General features: G+C 41.7%; 1 protein-coding gene across 1 annotated transcript in view; it reads left to right on the forward strand.

Moving 5' to 3' along the window:
- cntn4 (contactin 4) overlaps positions 1–16444 on the forward strand; it is a 157438-nt gene that overhangs the window by 109513 nt on the left and 31481 nt on the right. Inside the window, exons 9-11 of the mRNA XM_053446502.1 lie at positions 3403–3542; positions 7619–7748; positions 8892–9042. Coding sequence (XP_053302477.1) covers positions 3403–3542; positions 7619–7748; positions 8892–9042 — 421 coding nt within the window. The remainder of the gene's footprint in view (positions 1–3402; positions 3543–7618; positions 7749–8891; positions 9043–16444) is intronic.

Genomic DNA, 16444 nt, shown 5'->3' on the forward strand with positions numbered 1-16444 from the left:
CATATTACGTTTACAGATACATTATACTTCAAATAAAACAATAAACACATAATATATACTTTTAACTGTTTTAACACTTCTATAGTATTTTAATGAATTTCAACCTTTTTAATCACACTATTTATATGCTTGGAAGAAATTATATTACTTAATATTTTTAACCGGGTTACACAAAGTTACAACACCAATAATCCCATCTACAGTAATACACAGGACTGTTTGAATAGGATTTAAGTGCATATTCTCCTCTCAAAGTGCACCAGATTCATGCATTCCAATGTAAAGGGTACAAAAAATGTTCATGCCCCCGGACCCCCCTAGAGGGCTCGGGGACCACACCACCGCTGCTGAAAAAAATCCTGCGGGAAACACTGCACAGCGCTGTCTCCTCTGTGTCAGCTCATCAGTTAGTTTCATCAACGAACCACAGGATGCAGCAACAGTGCCCCTGAAAGATAGAGTGCAACATGTGCATTTGGGGATCCCAAAAAGAACAATCAACGTATGTCGAATGTGTGAATGTCCGATATGAATCTTCGTTAATCGTTGCTATTTCCAGAGCGCCAGTTGCAGGATTAGCAGATGCTATCTGCAATAGGTGCCCGATGGCAGAGTTTTACCTAAAGTCTATACATTGAGTCAGACTAGTGTGGATGTTACATCATACATGAGAGAATAAATGTCTCCTCTCCCAAGTCGTATAAATAACTGATATTTTTGCAGCTTTTTTAAAGACAAGGACAATTTAAGTGATGCAACTATTCACCTACAAATTTATGTTTGCTACATATTCGACAGATAGACTTTGAAACTTTTGTGCAAGATAATTTTCACTGTCTGTTTTTGCTGGGAACCGTAAGCGCCATGCGGAGAAAGCAGGTCTCTCTATGAGAGCAGCTCACATGCCTGAGACGTGTGTCTCGTGAAGGCAGCGTGGCGCTAATGTTAGAGACCTGCAGTAGAACACCTGATCCACTGTCAAGGTTTCTGACATAAATACACAAAACCACCTCTCCAGTCTCTACGTCCTCCTCTTTCTGTTTCTGAACACCCACGTGTACACCGTATGCACACACTCTCGCCCTCACATCGGCTACACGCTGAAGTCCCAATGCACAGAGTCTTAGTGTAGGGATACATTTGCAGAAACTGAAATTCTCACTGTGTTACCGTACCCTTACCCCAAAACAGAATACTGTACAGCAGAAGCCAATTAGAGCTGGATTTGTACTTTTCCTGAAAGGCCCCCACAAAGGTCAGTCCTTGAGAGTGGCATTAGGTGAGCTCTGTGGAATGGAAAAGTGTGGTCAGCTATTACTCTTGTCCTGCCACTGGCCTTGTGTGATATAGAATGATAGTACCTTGACCTACACATCATCCAGAGTGTACAGAGCATTACACACAGAGAGAGCTTTACACATCCAGTTTTATGTTCCACTTCTTCTTTGGCTTCATCATTAACTAGCCTTGAGTTACTTGGGTGACACAGCAAGAATCAATTCTGCCCCTATGTAATTATACCATCATTTACTCAGATTGTATTGAGCGGAGGATTTAATGGCACCAGCAGCCAACTTAGAGTATATGAATGTGGTTTTCCTCATTTTTGTTCTAGTGAGAATGCACCGTCAAACTATGAAAACAGCTAAAAACAATACATTTGGTATTCAAAGCCCTGATACTAAAACTAAATAATTTCACAGGTATTAAACACTTAAACACTGACTAACACAGGAAAGCAACTTAATGTATGAATGAATCATGCTGTTTACTGTTTGCTTCTCTTTAGAGAGACCCGATAGTTTGTGTTAAATTGAATTTCCCTCCATCAGGAGCATTGTCCTTCACTGCACTATCTCTGATTGGAGTGCAATTCAATCTTTGAGAATGTTGTAAATAAAACAACTTTTCTTTTTAAGCTGCAAAACAAGCAGAGGAGATGGACCAGTGTCTGCAGTCCTCCTGTTAGGCTGCATGCACAACAGACTCCTTGATTCTTTAATTATCATACACACACATTCTGAACTTGTAGTCTTCAACCAATCCGCTAACATTTGGAATCTTTTGGCACAAAGTGTAATATGTGTATTGGCATGGGACCTTGTTAGGGAGTCTCAGACCATGGTGACTCTGCAGTGTCGTATCTTTCCAGCAGTAGAGTCTTGTTGAAGTCGGTGTTTGAAGAGAGTAGAAGCGGACCCAGTACTTACAAGTATAATGTTTATTACACAAGAGTATTACAGGTCAGGACAAGTTTCTAGAAAACTTGGAGATAACACACAAGCGAATAAGTGAAAATCTGACTTGACTCTGCAAGGCAAGAACTTATATAGGGGAGTTGTTTATCACAAACCTAGAGACAAAATGACGTCACACAACAGGGCCTTCTGCCTAAATTTGGGAATGTGTCGTATCCTTAAGATTTAAGGGCCTGCTGAAAACCATCTCTCCTCTCATTATTCCATAGGCAGTTCAAGGATAGTTCAGACAAGGAGAAACACACTGAACACATCTAGAGATAATACTTAAAGGTCTGAACATAAGATTCAAGGCGGTCTTAAGATATTAACATGTCATTATGATCTATACCTATGCTAGAGAAATTCATTAGCTGGATATTAACATGTAACATTGTAACTGTGCTATGGATATCTATTATCTACAGGGAATATACTACAGCAGTCCTGTGGTTGTGACATAATTATTGTTGCTGTGAACTAACATATAACTATTGTACACCAAAATAAGTGGGTCGACCACTCTGTGTTTCTTGACCAGTGATTCATGTTCCATGTCACACACATGCTGGAAACTGAGAAGCTCTCTCCCCTCACTGTCTGGCCAGGGTCTCATCTTGCAGGGTATGAAGAAATGTACGCTGGTACACATGATTCCTAAAGTATAAAAAAGAGTAAGCCCACAAACATTACATTACACCACCTGGAAGTTCAAGACGCTTCATAACATCATGAAGAAAACTGGTGTAAAGTCCTTTGGTGATTTTTTATTGGGATACATATTTTGGCCTCTGGAAACTGGGCTTTAATCACCGTTTTTTTCGGGGCCCCATCTCGGTTTAGGTCTCAAGGCAATTGCATATATGCCTACCTTGCTGAAATGTACCTTCCTGTCCTTCCAAAATCCTTCTCATATGGCTGTAACCGCAGTTAGCAAGGAGAAATAAATACTATATCATGTAATAAATACTGTAGCCACTCTTTCATCTTGAAACTAAAGGCTGTACAGTCAAATACTTGTGAGTTAAAAGACTGAATCAGACTGAAACTATAAAATCAAAGATGTTTTTTAGTTGCAGTGTAAATTATTCTTCATCATTTCCTTACAGCCGACTTGCTTTGTCTTTACTCTCTCATTGACTAACACTTTGTTTATTGTTTGCAGCCCCCCCTCATCTCATTGAAAAACCTGAAGATGTGCAGAAGCTCATTGATGACTCGCTGGTGTGGGAGTGTAAAGCCACAGGGAAGCCGAAGCCTTCTTACAGGTGGATGAAAAATGGAGAGAGCCTGGATTCTGCTGAGGTGAGAACACTTGCATGTCTTTTGAACTGAAGACACACTTCAGCTTCCAAGGTGAGCCATGCGACAGCAGCTCCGGCACAGATGTTCCCTGCACACTATGCTGCTGCTGCCGCCTCTGAATGAGGAATGGGAGCTACCATGTACTACATTTCCAGAGCATTTATTGTGTTGCTTGTTCAAGCTTTACTGACTAATTGCCGCACATCATCGTCTCCTTCATTACAACAGGTGCCTCCCGCGGCGCAATGCATTATGATGCTCAATTCTGCACAGCAACATTTATTTGAAAGGAATCCGAGTGTATCTGCTGCGCTAACTGACTGAACTGTAAACAGGTTGAGTATTTCACGCTAGACTGGAAAGCACAGTGATGTAAGAGCTACCCTAATCTGGTGTTAAATCTCGAGTGCCGTTGTTAATCCTGTGCCACCAAGAAGGAAAAACTGAGATTCGCGATGAAAACACTGTGTGTCCTACTTTTGTTTTATCTCCCCGTGCCCGCTCAATCTCCAGTATGAGCACTGCCACCAGTCTCTGATGACTCCAAACATCCGACTTCTAACTTTAACTGAACCCGGCTCTGCTCTCGTCACTCATTGTAATGGATTATTATTTTGGATGCTTTCGCCAGGTTGTTGTGGAAAAGATTGATTGGACACTCAGGCACAGCTTGCACCTGATAAATAAATAGGCTTTATGTTAATTTGCCTCATTATGCAAAACAGGCGACAGACACACCAGGGGTTATCGATCAGTACTTGAAATACATGTCGTCTGAATGAGCCCAGCCTGTTTTTATAATAGCGGAGGAAACTCTGCAAATCAAAAAAATTTAAATAAGCAAACTAGGCTTGGTGTCAAAGAAGAAATGTCGAGGTAAGACTCTTGATTTTCTTGTGGACTAAACAAGACAACCCATCGGTAAACATTAAGTACTTGTTTTGATTATCAGACCTTCCTACTTCCCTTCATTTCATTATGAAATTAATAGATTCAAATCAAAGTGCTAGAGCCTTAAAAATTATCCCGCAAAAACACCTCACCCCACTCAGCCATCTGGATTTATTCCAACCATGACTGTGTTGGTTTTTTTCTGGCAACAGATTCCCCCTTAAGATAGACATAATGAATGGATATATGCAGGGTGCTTGGGTGGATGGATTAATCAGTGAAGGTGTTGCATTGTCTCAAATGCCACCATTAACCACAGTGGCTTAATGAGTGGAAGAGGGAAAGGTCAGTGATGTAAGGAGCGGTGGGGAGAGGATGCACCATTTGTTTTTATTTATTACAGTGAATCAAATGAGACCTTTCTGAAATTGCCGTGGCGTGAAACGTATTCTTGCCGACAGTTTTCTAACTTTGAGCAACAGAAGTGAGGTCTGTAGAAAGAACATTACATAAGGAACGGGTCATATCTCTTGTTTGGACTAATTAGATCTTAGACACAGCAGTAGATTTCTTTTAGCTTTGGATGTATACTGACGGTGGCTGAGATGTCTCATTTACAGAAAACACAAATGCCAAAGAAAAATCATTCACAGCTTATATACGCTTTTCTATTTGGATTGTTACTGTAGCAAGAAGGTAAAGAATTTTACTTTTACCTTTTTGGGTCATCCGAGCACCTGTACCGTAACACCTCAAATAGACAAGCATCTCATTTTAAGCGGCGATTGGCTTGTCCAGATTATCACCTGGCAAATGAAGCCTCATATACATCCATGACTTGACTGCAGTAACTCTGCTCGCTTCATTGTCACCCACGTCCATTGTGGTTGTGTTTCCAATGTGTGGATTTCGTATTCTTCTTTTCAGTTCATGTTTGTGTGAGACGTCTCAGTTATGGTTATAACGCAGAGTATGTGCAATAGTTAGTGTCATTACCCAATTTTCAAAAATCTATTCAAGCCTCATAGGGCTCCACAAACTGTACAGGGTGAGAGATCCTCTTTTATATATTTAGGGCAAACGACCAAAAAAAGCTTTTAACAGCACAAAAATGAATGATGGGAGAATTTATAATCTGACTTTACCATCACTGGACGGACAGTGAGCATGATGCTGTGTGACTGTTTTCTGAGTCAGACCTCACAGAATGAAAGACTCATGATGCTGCTGTTTGCTACGACGCTGTCAAAATGGCAAAGGTTTATTGGAATGCTTCATTTCTCACGGCTGTTTTCATCTTCTCTCCGCTACTTTATTGACAATGGCTTCAGGATTAAGTGTCTGTGCAATTAAAGACAAACTCTAGCGTGAAACCGGATTTAGTCCATTTAAAGGGGAACGGGACCACCATACTAATGTCTTACTTCAGTGTACTTGAACTGAGTTTATCCCCTGAAGGACTACAACGTCAGAGCCATTCTGAAATTAAAGGAATGAATGATGTAATTTAAGTGACTTGGGCTATACTTTCTGATGAGAGGGTTTAAATTTCCTGCCTTCCCCAATAATTCAAGCTCAAGTGGAGCAAACAGGCTGAGCTTCTGTTCTCTCTGTTGCAAAGCCGAGTCCATGTATTTGTTCATAGTCAGCAGTAATCAATCACATTTCTATCAATGGAGTTCTCAAATTTCTTCCACAGTTCTGCCCCGGCGAGCACCGATAATTACTTGTTGTTTTTTTTAGCCTGAGAGTTTGCTTTCATTGTTAATGAGATCAACGTTTGCACTATAAAAAAAATCCAGTTGAGGATATTTTCTGTTGTGCCTTTGTATTTGAGAGCAGAAGTAATATGGTTATTTTCCTCCTTTTCTCTAGCCACAGTAGTGGATTGATGCTGCATGCGACTGCGTTTCTTGTTCAAAATTGTAAAGCTGTTTGGCTTCGTCCTCACGAAGGCTTCCAGTAATTAGTATTTCTGAGGAGCGTCGCTGCAGACAGCAATCAAATGCAAGACGCTCCCTTCTAGAAAACCGTAGAAGTCGTCTCCTTCATGACCTCCATTCTTCTACCTGCTTTTCTCGGTTTCATATCAAATGAATCAACCAGTGTTGTTGGGGAATGACATTGCCAATCATTTCCATTCAGCATAAGGTGGGCAGATGGTCCCCCCAGGTCCCTGCATGAAAAACTGCTGATTTGAGTGGAGCGTCATGCTTAATTAATAGCAGCCGTAAACAGGAGCGCTTCCCATGTGCAGACTGATACACGCCACCATTTGCCTTCCTTGCAAGCAGGGATATTCGTCCCCGCACATCCACGGCTTCCAAGCATTATGGAAATTCTGGCACAACCTGCTCAAACACGGGATTAGTTTGTGATCTTTCACTGAGGACAGTCTCTCTTTTCATGCGACTCTACCTTAATCCCCCTGTGACTGGGGTTCAGGCCGCTGAGACGCCCCCATGGAAATGGGCTCTAATGACATTACGGGCGAGCCTGAGGAAAACACAGGAGATGAAGGGCACGAGGTGGCAGAACCTGACACAGCTGCACAGAGATGTATAAAAACTGCTCAAGGATTTAATACCATGGTGACAGGGTTGAGTGAGAAGCCGAGTTCAGAGAGATAAACGTATAGTGCGGATTAAATGAGCAACTCATGCACTGATCCAACTGCGTTTGTGAGTTCATCAGGCCCAGCCGTCCTTAAATAGATCTTAATTTGGCGGCTCGGTGACAAGCAAGATTTCCCACGCAAAAAAAAAAAGATATTCCAAACCGATGAAGAGGCGCTACAGCATGACCATGAACACAGCATTTAGTATGTATAGGGCATACCTATCGGAAAAGCAATTTTCACAATGCAGTACACCTCAGATGTTACGATATTCCTTCCGCCCCTCCTTATCCCCTCCTCCTGCTGAAGGGGAAACAGGCCCTGTGGTGCAGTTAGAGATATAAATAGGGCATGGTTTTATTTCACTCTCGTAAACATGCAGATTGATTAGGGTCATTTTCTGCTAGCCTGCCTCCATCCACCCAAGCCTTTCCCTCCATTAGTGATGAAAACCTAGATTTATTGCCACGTCTGTCACTTGCAGACCATAATTCACATGCCCACTGGCCGGCTGTTTTAATGTAGATGAGCTCTGGGAATAAGGCGTATTATGTCCTTATGTCAACAGGAGCGCATACAGGTCGCCAATGGGGCATTGACAATCACCCGCCTGACCCTGTCCGACACGGGAATGTACCAGTGTGTAGCGGGGAACAAGCACGGCGAGGTCTTCTCCAACACAGAGCTACGAGTTATAGGTAAGGAAGCGGCTATAATGGTAAATGGTCTGGATTTATTTTTATTCTCTTGTCATGATGACCGCTTTAAGTTCTTCACATTGTGCCATTCATTCATTCATATATACACACACACACACACACACGCACACGCACACACGCACACACATTCATATAGTGCATCTATGTGCAGCACTTTCTCTAACACACAACAATCACACACACTGCTTGCACAGCTGTCAGGGACAACTCAGTGTCTTGCCCAAGGACACTTCGGCACACAGAATGGTGGACTGGGATCGAACCGTTCTACCTCCTGAGCCACAGCTGCCCTGGTGGGCGCAGGCTGTCCGTGCATGTGTCCGTATGCACGCGTTTGTCCATGTTTGTTATGAAGTTTCCTCCGTCTCCCTCCTCGGCTCGGTGGTGGCAGGTGACCTCCGGCCCCTCTGTTATTGGCCACTAATTGAAAGGCATTAATTATAAGAGGAACGCGTCCGGCTGACAGTGATGTATGCCAGAGCTGCTCTGTTCACCAGCCTCGCCCCTCTGCCCTGTCAAGCCTGTCACTCTCCACTCTGGGCTGGCAGCAGCTCTCACTGTTCAACCTCCAACTGATCAGTCTCCCGGCCGCTGAGGGAACCGGGAACTCAGACTCAAGGGGGCGGGATTCAAAATAGAACGTCAAGTTACTGAATCACAAAGTCACACTGTTTTTGATAATGCCGTATATTTTTCTCGAGTGGCTTCCTGTCTGTGAAAGTTATTACCTTGGAATAATCACTCGGTGAAACACCAAAGAACAAAATATCACCGTCTCTGCTTTGAAAATGAGTCAAAGAATCACATGAAGTCTAACTGAGAATAATAATAAGTTCTACTGATCTCCACATCAAGTCCTCTACTCAAACTGCACGTTTCACTACTTAGATTCCTCATTTCTCATTTTTCAGATTGGAAATAATGTAATCTGGTTTCATTTAATTATCCACAGTGCTAATGCACTGCATGCTATTTATGATACTATTTTTGAGTTTTTAACATTTGGAAAATGACACAAATTTGATATCTGATAAATGAACGGAGGTTAATTAGTAAATTTTTTAGGCTAGGAGATGTGAGGCTTTTCCAAACGCTGTCTTTAATATGCTGCTCTTGTCTCAGCCGTTGCCCCAGATTTCACTCACAATCAACTGAGGAGCCAGACGCTGGTGAAGGTAGGAGGAGATGTGCTGATCGAGTGCCGGCCGAAGATGTCTCCTTGGGGTGTGATCTCTTGGCGGAAGGGCAGCGAACCACTTCGAGAAAATAACAGGTATCACATTTTACACCTTTCTGCCAGACTGTGAGGACTGCGGGGCTTTTACCTGCATGTGCTCTGATTGCTTTGAGCCATGCACCGATCCCCGAAGGTCCTGTTCATATGTGTTAATACAGACACGTCTTTATGTTGAGCAACACATGCTATTACCAGATGCAACATCTTGTTCACATTAGAATTGTAGATTGAGTATCAGGGCCATATGCATGTTAAAGAAAAGGCTCAGATTTCAAGAGAAAAGTGGTTTTATTTCAAGGGAATCTTTATTTAAGAGCATACAGTCATTATCATTTATGCTATGTCTCATTTTACAGGGAGAATATCAGAACATTATACTTTATATACAAATAGCATAATACTCAATACTTTTGCTCATCAACACAATATTACCAAGTATCAGGACATTTTGAAGAGAACAACCACACAGAATAGTTTCCTTGTAGGAGGAAATGATTGTTTTTTGTCGAGTGCAGGTCTGGTAACGTCTGTGTGAGGTTTATAGTTTCGAAACATGATTGGTTTCAAAATTAGATCGGTTTAAGATTTCAGATCCAGAAGGAGTGAACCCCAAAGACAATAGACCCAAAGCAGCTCAGTAGTACCATTTTTTTTTCTAACTCATCTCCGAGGCAAAATAAATATTGCACATGAAGCCGTTGTTTTGTCGCCCCATCAGTTGTCTCCCTATTTCTAGACTTTCAGAATAAAGTATATTAAAATTGGACTGAGATGATCGGTTTCCTATCTACTATATTCTTATTCTACAGTTAGAGTAGTATAGCTCAACTACAGGGTTGTTTGATGCAGTCCTCATATGCAGTGAGAGCACTGACAGAACAGCTGAGAGGAAAGGCAGCATGGAATCAAACTGAGTAATGGTTGATTGGATTTGCCACGTTTTACCTCCTGCTGTTTAGTGGTGGCCAACGAGACTCAGCCAATCCGAAGTGCTAATGGAGTAGGTTTTACAGGCTACAGAATTGAAATTATTCAACTTCTGACTTCACATTGTTCAACTTTTTCATGAACAATCGTATCGTCCTGCCACCTTCGACCCCTGAGATAAGAGATGTGCCACATGTGGGAACTTTTGTCAGTGATTGCCAACGGCCTCGTGGCAGCCAGGGGTCAGCCATCGGGTGTCACCACTCTAGCATGACTCGGCTCTAGCAGACCTGTGTGCACAGTGTCTTGCCAGGCTTTGCATATATACAAAGCAGTGTTGTTGCTTGTCAAACAAAGTGGCGGGGGAATTTGCATAGTGGTTTCGCTGCTGGTGCCCTTCACTTGCCCTGCGCCGCTCCCATCACACGTTTTTCAACCTCACCGGGCCCCGATCATTCTGACCCTATTGTTGTGGATTCATGGTTCAGATTGATTTCCCATTGGGCTCGCCGTCCTCCCCGAAGTGACGAATGTAATAGCAGCGTTAACCGATGTGGGGGTCTTGTGCAACTTGTCCTGCAGTGTTCTCCCTCAATTATAAATCACATTTTGACCAGCTGCTTTGTCAATTAACGAGTGATTCAGGAATCAAATCGTTTGACTCCTACACATAAATGACTTGAAAATCCAATCATGGAATAATTGTTTTAGTTTCGGCTGTAACTTGAAGGTTTGATTTACTGCTGGTGAATAAAGAGTTTTTTGATTATGGTCAATTAGGAGATGCATTTCTTGAACACTGCCTTTATCTTGGTGGTTGTGAAAGTCTGTTTGATGTTCAGAAATATGTTAAAATGCTTCTATTTGATCTCAGTAAATGATATTTGTCTCTGACCATCTGTGCTGCTTCTCCACAATGAAGAAGAAAGAGAATCTTCGATTTTTTTTTTTTGCCATGATACTGGAATGTACTGCCAGTTGCTAAGTGGAGGGACTGTTTACAGAGTTATAAAAACAGCATATCCTTTAAATGAGCTTATTACAGCTCCACCTTACTCTCTTTATTATTGTCTCCCTTTTTGATCTTGTCTGTGACGTCGGCACATACACCCCCGCGTTGCAGGCCACAAAATACAATTGCTCAACATCTGCTGTGGACATCATTAGAACAGTTGTCTTTATACGTCGGCCCTATAACAGGGATCCTGCCTGTAGTTCTATGACAGTGAATCATCTGATCTTGCTGAAATCATAAGACTTTCGGAAATATGGAAACAAATAACATCCTGGTCTCATACATCAACTGTGTGATCAGCACAAGAGTAAAGTTTCTTGCTTGTTAATTTTAATAGATTTTTTTGTATATATATATGAAGCCCAGAAACCGCTATAGCATTTTTATTCGTGTACGCGGTTTGGATGCATGCATGTCTGAGCATGTCTGTTTGGTTATGCACCTGTACGGAAAGGTGTAAATCTATAGGAGGCACATGTGAACCCCTTTTGTGGAAGATTAATTGCCTTAATTGCGCTAGCACTCCACCGTGGCTTCAGCAGGAAGGGAACTAGTGTCACCAGCTGTGTAATCCATCTTCATAGCAGCAGCCCCCGTTTTTTATTTTCCTGCAGGAGGCCGGTGGAGGGAGGAGATGTCTTATCTACCCCAGACAACCCTGCAGGGACGAGGTTTAGATGACATCAGCTGGAACAAAGCAGCTGAGAGCGCAGAGCAGAGCAGGTCTTGCTGATGAGAGTGTAAAGTGTGCCGTGCCAGCCAGGGAGAGCAGCCTAAAAAAAACACGCCATTTCAATATGTCAATGGCACAAAGAAACCAAGTTTGTTAGGCTGCTCACGCCAGGCACACTCACTCAACTGTCCTCTCATGAGCCACCGCGGGATGTGCTGACTTCCCCATGTTGTTCCCTCCTCACTCAAATGCTCAACACCTTCAGTGTTTATCTCGATCGGCTTTGGCAGTCATGCAAATATTTGCGCTGGATCTTTTCAATCCCTTGAAGAAGGTGTTTGGGTGTGGCTGTGATAAATCCCCCCCCACTCTTGTTTTCAGGCGCTCTGATGCTGCAGTGTTTCCTCACTTGCACAGCGGATACATGTTGCGTTGTCATTTGTATTGGTGCATACTGTAGTGTATCAAAACTAGAGGGTGTAATGCTTTAGTTTTATGTTGCTGATGACAGTCACAAGTTCAGCATGCCCCAGGTATCCATGGCAATTCCTTTGAGTAAGCACAATCTTAAAAGGTCACACACCCAGAATAAATGAATCCTAAAAATGCTAAAATTTTATTTTTTCTGTTATTATAATGTGTGACTTTTTTCTCCCTGGGTTATGCATCATATTTTTCAAATAAGTTGTTTAGAATGGGGGGAAGTTATGAACCCTGCTGTGGGCTGGATTCGTGGGGAGGCAGAATCGAGTCCTTTATGTTTATTCTAATTGCTGAGAGGAGACAGACTCCAAGAACAAAATGTGCCTGGCAAACTGCTGCCCAGTCAAAATGCCATCATGCTGTGTGGTTAAGTGCATAACACCAATGTACAATCTGTTTGAAATTTGTTTTATGTATTGATTTTATTTATTGAACATCCCAAATATGCAAACTAATTGAAAATATTTGCTTACTTTATAATATAATGATTCTTATCAAAGCGAATTTCCCATTCATTAATAGCCCATGAATAACTCATGGCCAGCTGTTCGCTCTTTCACTAGTAACATTTTATATGAGGCATTTCTGGGTCTGAGTGTGGACACACAACCCAAGTGGGCCAAGTCAGGCCAGGTTAGAACAAACATTTCATATAACATTCTGCTTTGGGTCGTGTTCGGTCATGTTGACAGGGCTATCATCTTTTACCCTGCTCGTGCCTGTAATCAGCTAAAGTGTTTGGATTTGGACACAAACCTGGTTCTGGTCGGGCTCAGTTAGTTTTCTCTCAGCATTGGTTTGCTTAGACAGAACATTTTACCCGGGTTGCACTCTAGTCAGCATCACACAGAAAACTATAATATTCGCAGATCTTCATTTTTCTAAATGGCCGTACGGAAACTGAAACATGGCTTTTGTTTGTTGTGCACCTTCGGCTGCAGAAGGACTCCTCTTCTTAATAATTCTTGACTCAAAAAGAATGTATTATTCGATGAGAATACTTTATCTACATCCCCTTTTCGATTAAGGTGGAAACTACTGCTGTTACGAACCCACTGAAACTGGGACCTGTGTGAACCGCTGCACCGGTGTTAGCCGTAGCAGTCACTGTGCACTTGGGACTGGAACTGTTTGAGTGACATCTTTGAACAAGCTGAGTACAGGAGGCTGGTTGCCAAGGTAACAACTGTTCAAAGTTTTTTCCACCTCCCTTTCTTACCCCAGATTAGCTGTTTCAAAACAACTACAGTCGTGCAGCCCCACAGCACATGGAGGAGAAAGGTAGAGGAAGAGTAGTGTAAAACTGTTGAAATGCAGACATCGTAAAATGAATACAGTTTGCTCCTCCTTGATTTAAAATTAGAATAGAGCTATATGTGGTGATTGGTGTATGATTCTTCTATAATTCTGATTATATGAAAAAGAGAGAGCGGAAGGTTGAAATGATCAATTTGAGGTCAATAAGTTAGAGTCACATATTTTATCACCTTTTTCATTAATCATCAGGAAGGTCCTGATGAATCTCATCTACTTCTTTCCTTTTTTTGAAATGCTCATTGCTGCCAAGAATCCTTACAGCAACCCTCGTCTCAGTGGCCTGCTTGGCCTCTGATCAGAAACAGCCCTTATTGGTTGGGTTGGTTGTGAAATGATAAGACAGAAATCATTATCTTGTAGGAGAACACCTCATTCTTCAGTGGTTTTTAGACTCAAATTCATCTGACATGGCAGATAGCATCACTTCTTCTCAATGTGCTGTATTTCTTTCTCTAGCTGATAAATTGACTCTTATAAATCTCGTTGTCGTTTTGATGGAGCGATGCATTTCAAGCAACACATCAGATACTTAACCCGTTCTTATCTTTCCCATAAATAATAGTTTAAGACTGAAGCCAGTTGCATAACAACCTGAACTGAAGAGGATCATTTATACTTAGTAGAATGATCCAGACTCCACCACTCCACTTCCTCTTCACCTGCCTCACCAGGTCGTCTCTGGAGCATCTAAAATGTTCGAGAACACTTTCACAGGGAGCCTGCAAGATGACCCACATCCTATAACCTTTACATTGGATTCCAATTATATTGAGGATTCCGTTTTAAAGTCCATTCCAACCTATAGAGCACTCCATGGTCAGCCACATGTGCACAGCTCTGACCTGATTCTACTGGGGCCAGCAGGTCACTATAGGTCCACTAGTAGTTGTCCCTCAAATTTAATTCAAAACAAGATGTGATAGTGCAGTTGAAGCCGCGGCTCCGACACTATGGAGCACTCCACCTAGGCAGATAAGATCTGCCGTCTCTGAGGACACCTTTAAAAAGCTATACGTTCAAACTGGAAAAAATCTCTAGTCCTCTACTGTGTGGTTTTCCAACTTCGTGTTCATGTTTTTATTGTGTGGTTCTTTCATTGTTAGATTTTAACAATTGCACTTTTATGAGGCATTATCAAGACGCGTGAATGAGATTAATAACTCGTGGCCACATTTTTGTGGTAGAGGTGAAGTGTTGCACTTGATCACACAATGTAGCCTCTATAAAGAGCTTTAGTATTACACTGTATGCACTGACTCTAAGCAACGCAACACTGTGACGAAAACAAAGTTCAGTTCTCCTGTTGTTGTCAGTAAAGAACAGATTCATATCTTGGGGCCACGCAATAATATCTCTAACACCAATGTCACCTGTCATATGAAATAAATTAAATTATAATCACCATCTACTGCGGCCGTTTGAAGAGTCAGGACTAAAAGAGCTTACGCCACCATCTCCTGACCAGATGTGTTGATTGTCTTTTGGTATCACTGGTCAGAGGGGCGGCTGCAGTTTGGAAACAATGCATCACAAAAAGGATTATTCTAAAAGTAACTTGTTGAAACAATTTTACTTATAAGGTGTCATTTATTATTTTATTTGTTTACTGATTTGGACCCATGAGGCTGCAATACAACTAAGGATTTTGGATATTTTTCACTTGTAAGACTTTTGAGTTTCCTTCGATACTTAACAGTAATTCTCATTAGTAGCTATTCTATCTATACTTGTGGCCTGTCAGTGTCCAAACAATGTGGACTGTGTCATATGTACCTTAGGAGGCCCAAGTAGGCCGATGACATGGGCCCTTACATAAGATGACCCGGACTCTAAGGTGAACTCCCATTATCCAGAACTTGTTTTTCGAAAAACAAAACATTTACGGCTCCTGTAGAAATAGCATTAGTCCAAAGAGCAGACAGTCCTTATCCTTGAAAAATGTTCTCTAATAAAAAAGAGAAACATGAAATATTTTAGCGGAGTATAAATCAGTGGTTTTATCAGTCTCCTACGTCCTGGCTCTTGGACGTGTTCAGAGTACATTTTTCTTGGAGTTATAGTTTAGCTTTTTTCTTTTACATCTTGTTTTCAATTGTTGTGCGTTTTTTTTTTTTTTTCAGTTTCTCTGTGTCATCTGTGACACTGGTGATTCTTGGCTGGTTGAGTGATGAATTTGTCCTTGGCCTGTTCCTGTAGTAAAGATGTCATCCGGTGATTTCCACTCATCAGGAATTCATTTCCTCCAGAAAAAAAAGCAGGTCGCAGGATCTTTCAGAAACTGCTGCTGCTCACAGTTGGCTAACTCAACACTTTTAGGGCTGAGCAAGTCTGGAAGTCACACTATAAAGAATCTTAACTTGAAAATAAAAAAAAAATTATACACTACAAAGAATGCGTAATGCTATTCTATATGGGTATGAACCACATTGTTAAAGTGGTATTCTATCCAGTGGGATTTTTTTTGAATAAGTAAAAGATATCTGCAACTTAATATCCAGAGTAGGTTCAAGTTGGATATGTGATTTCCAGATTAACATAGAATAGATTGTGTCTTCATCTTCTTATGGCATTTGTAAATCTACCTGCAACACAATTGAAGGAGAGACGAGGCTTAAAGACTTTGTTTTTCGATCCAATCCCACCTAAAAGTCTATGAAATAACAACAGCTGTCATTCTTTGAGCTGCATCTCTCATTGCGGAATGATTTCACGTTTTAATATGTCAAAATGACACCTACCGATGTTATAAAGAAAACACTATCAAACCTCAAAATGGTCACATCCGTGCAGCTTGACACACTAATTGGCCAATGGTTTCAAAATGGCCCCATTTCCCTTGTGAAATCAAAAGCCGGTGAGGAATTGGCTCGATCGTCAGCCCCTGCCTCCTTCCGTATTTCTTATTTTATCGCTCGTCATGAATTGAGCTCTTTAGTTCGTTTTTTTACTTTTGCCAAACTATTGACAGAGACGTTGAAGTAGCGAGCGTGCCGTATGAATCAGTCAGCGTGAGAAATTACCAT

This window comes from Pleuronectes platessa, chromosome 2 (genome assembly GCF_947347685.1).
Source record: "Pleuronectes platessa chromosome 2, fPlePla1.1, whole genome shotgun sequence".
NCBI lineage: Eukaryota > Metazoa > Chordata > Actinopteri > Pleuronectiformes > Pleuronectidae > Pleuronectes > Pleuronectes platessa.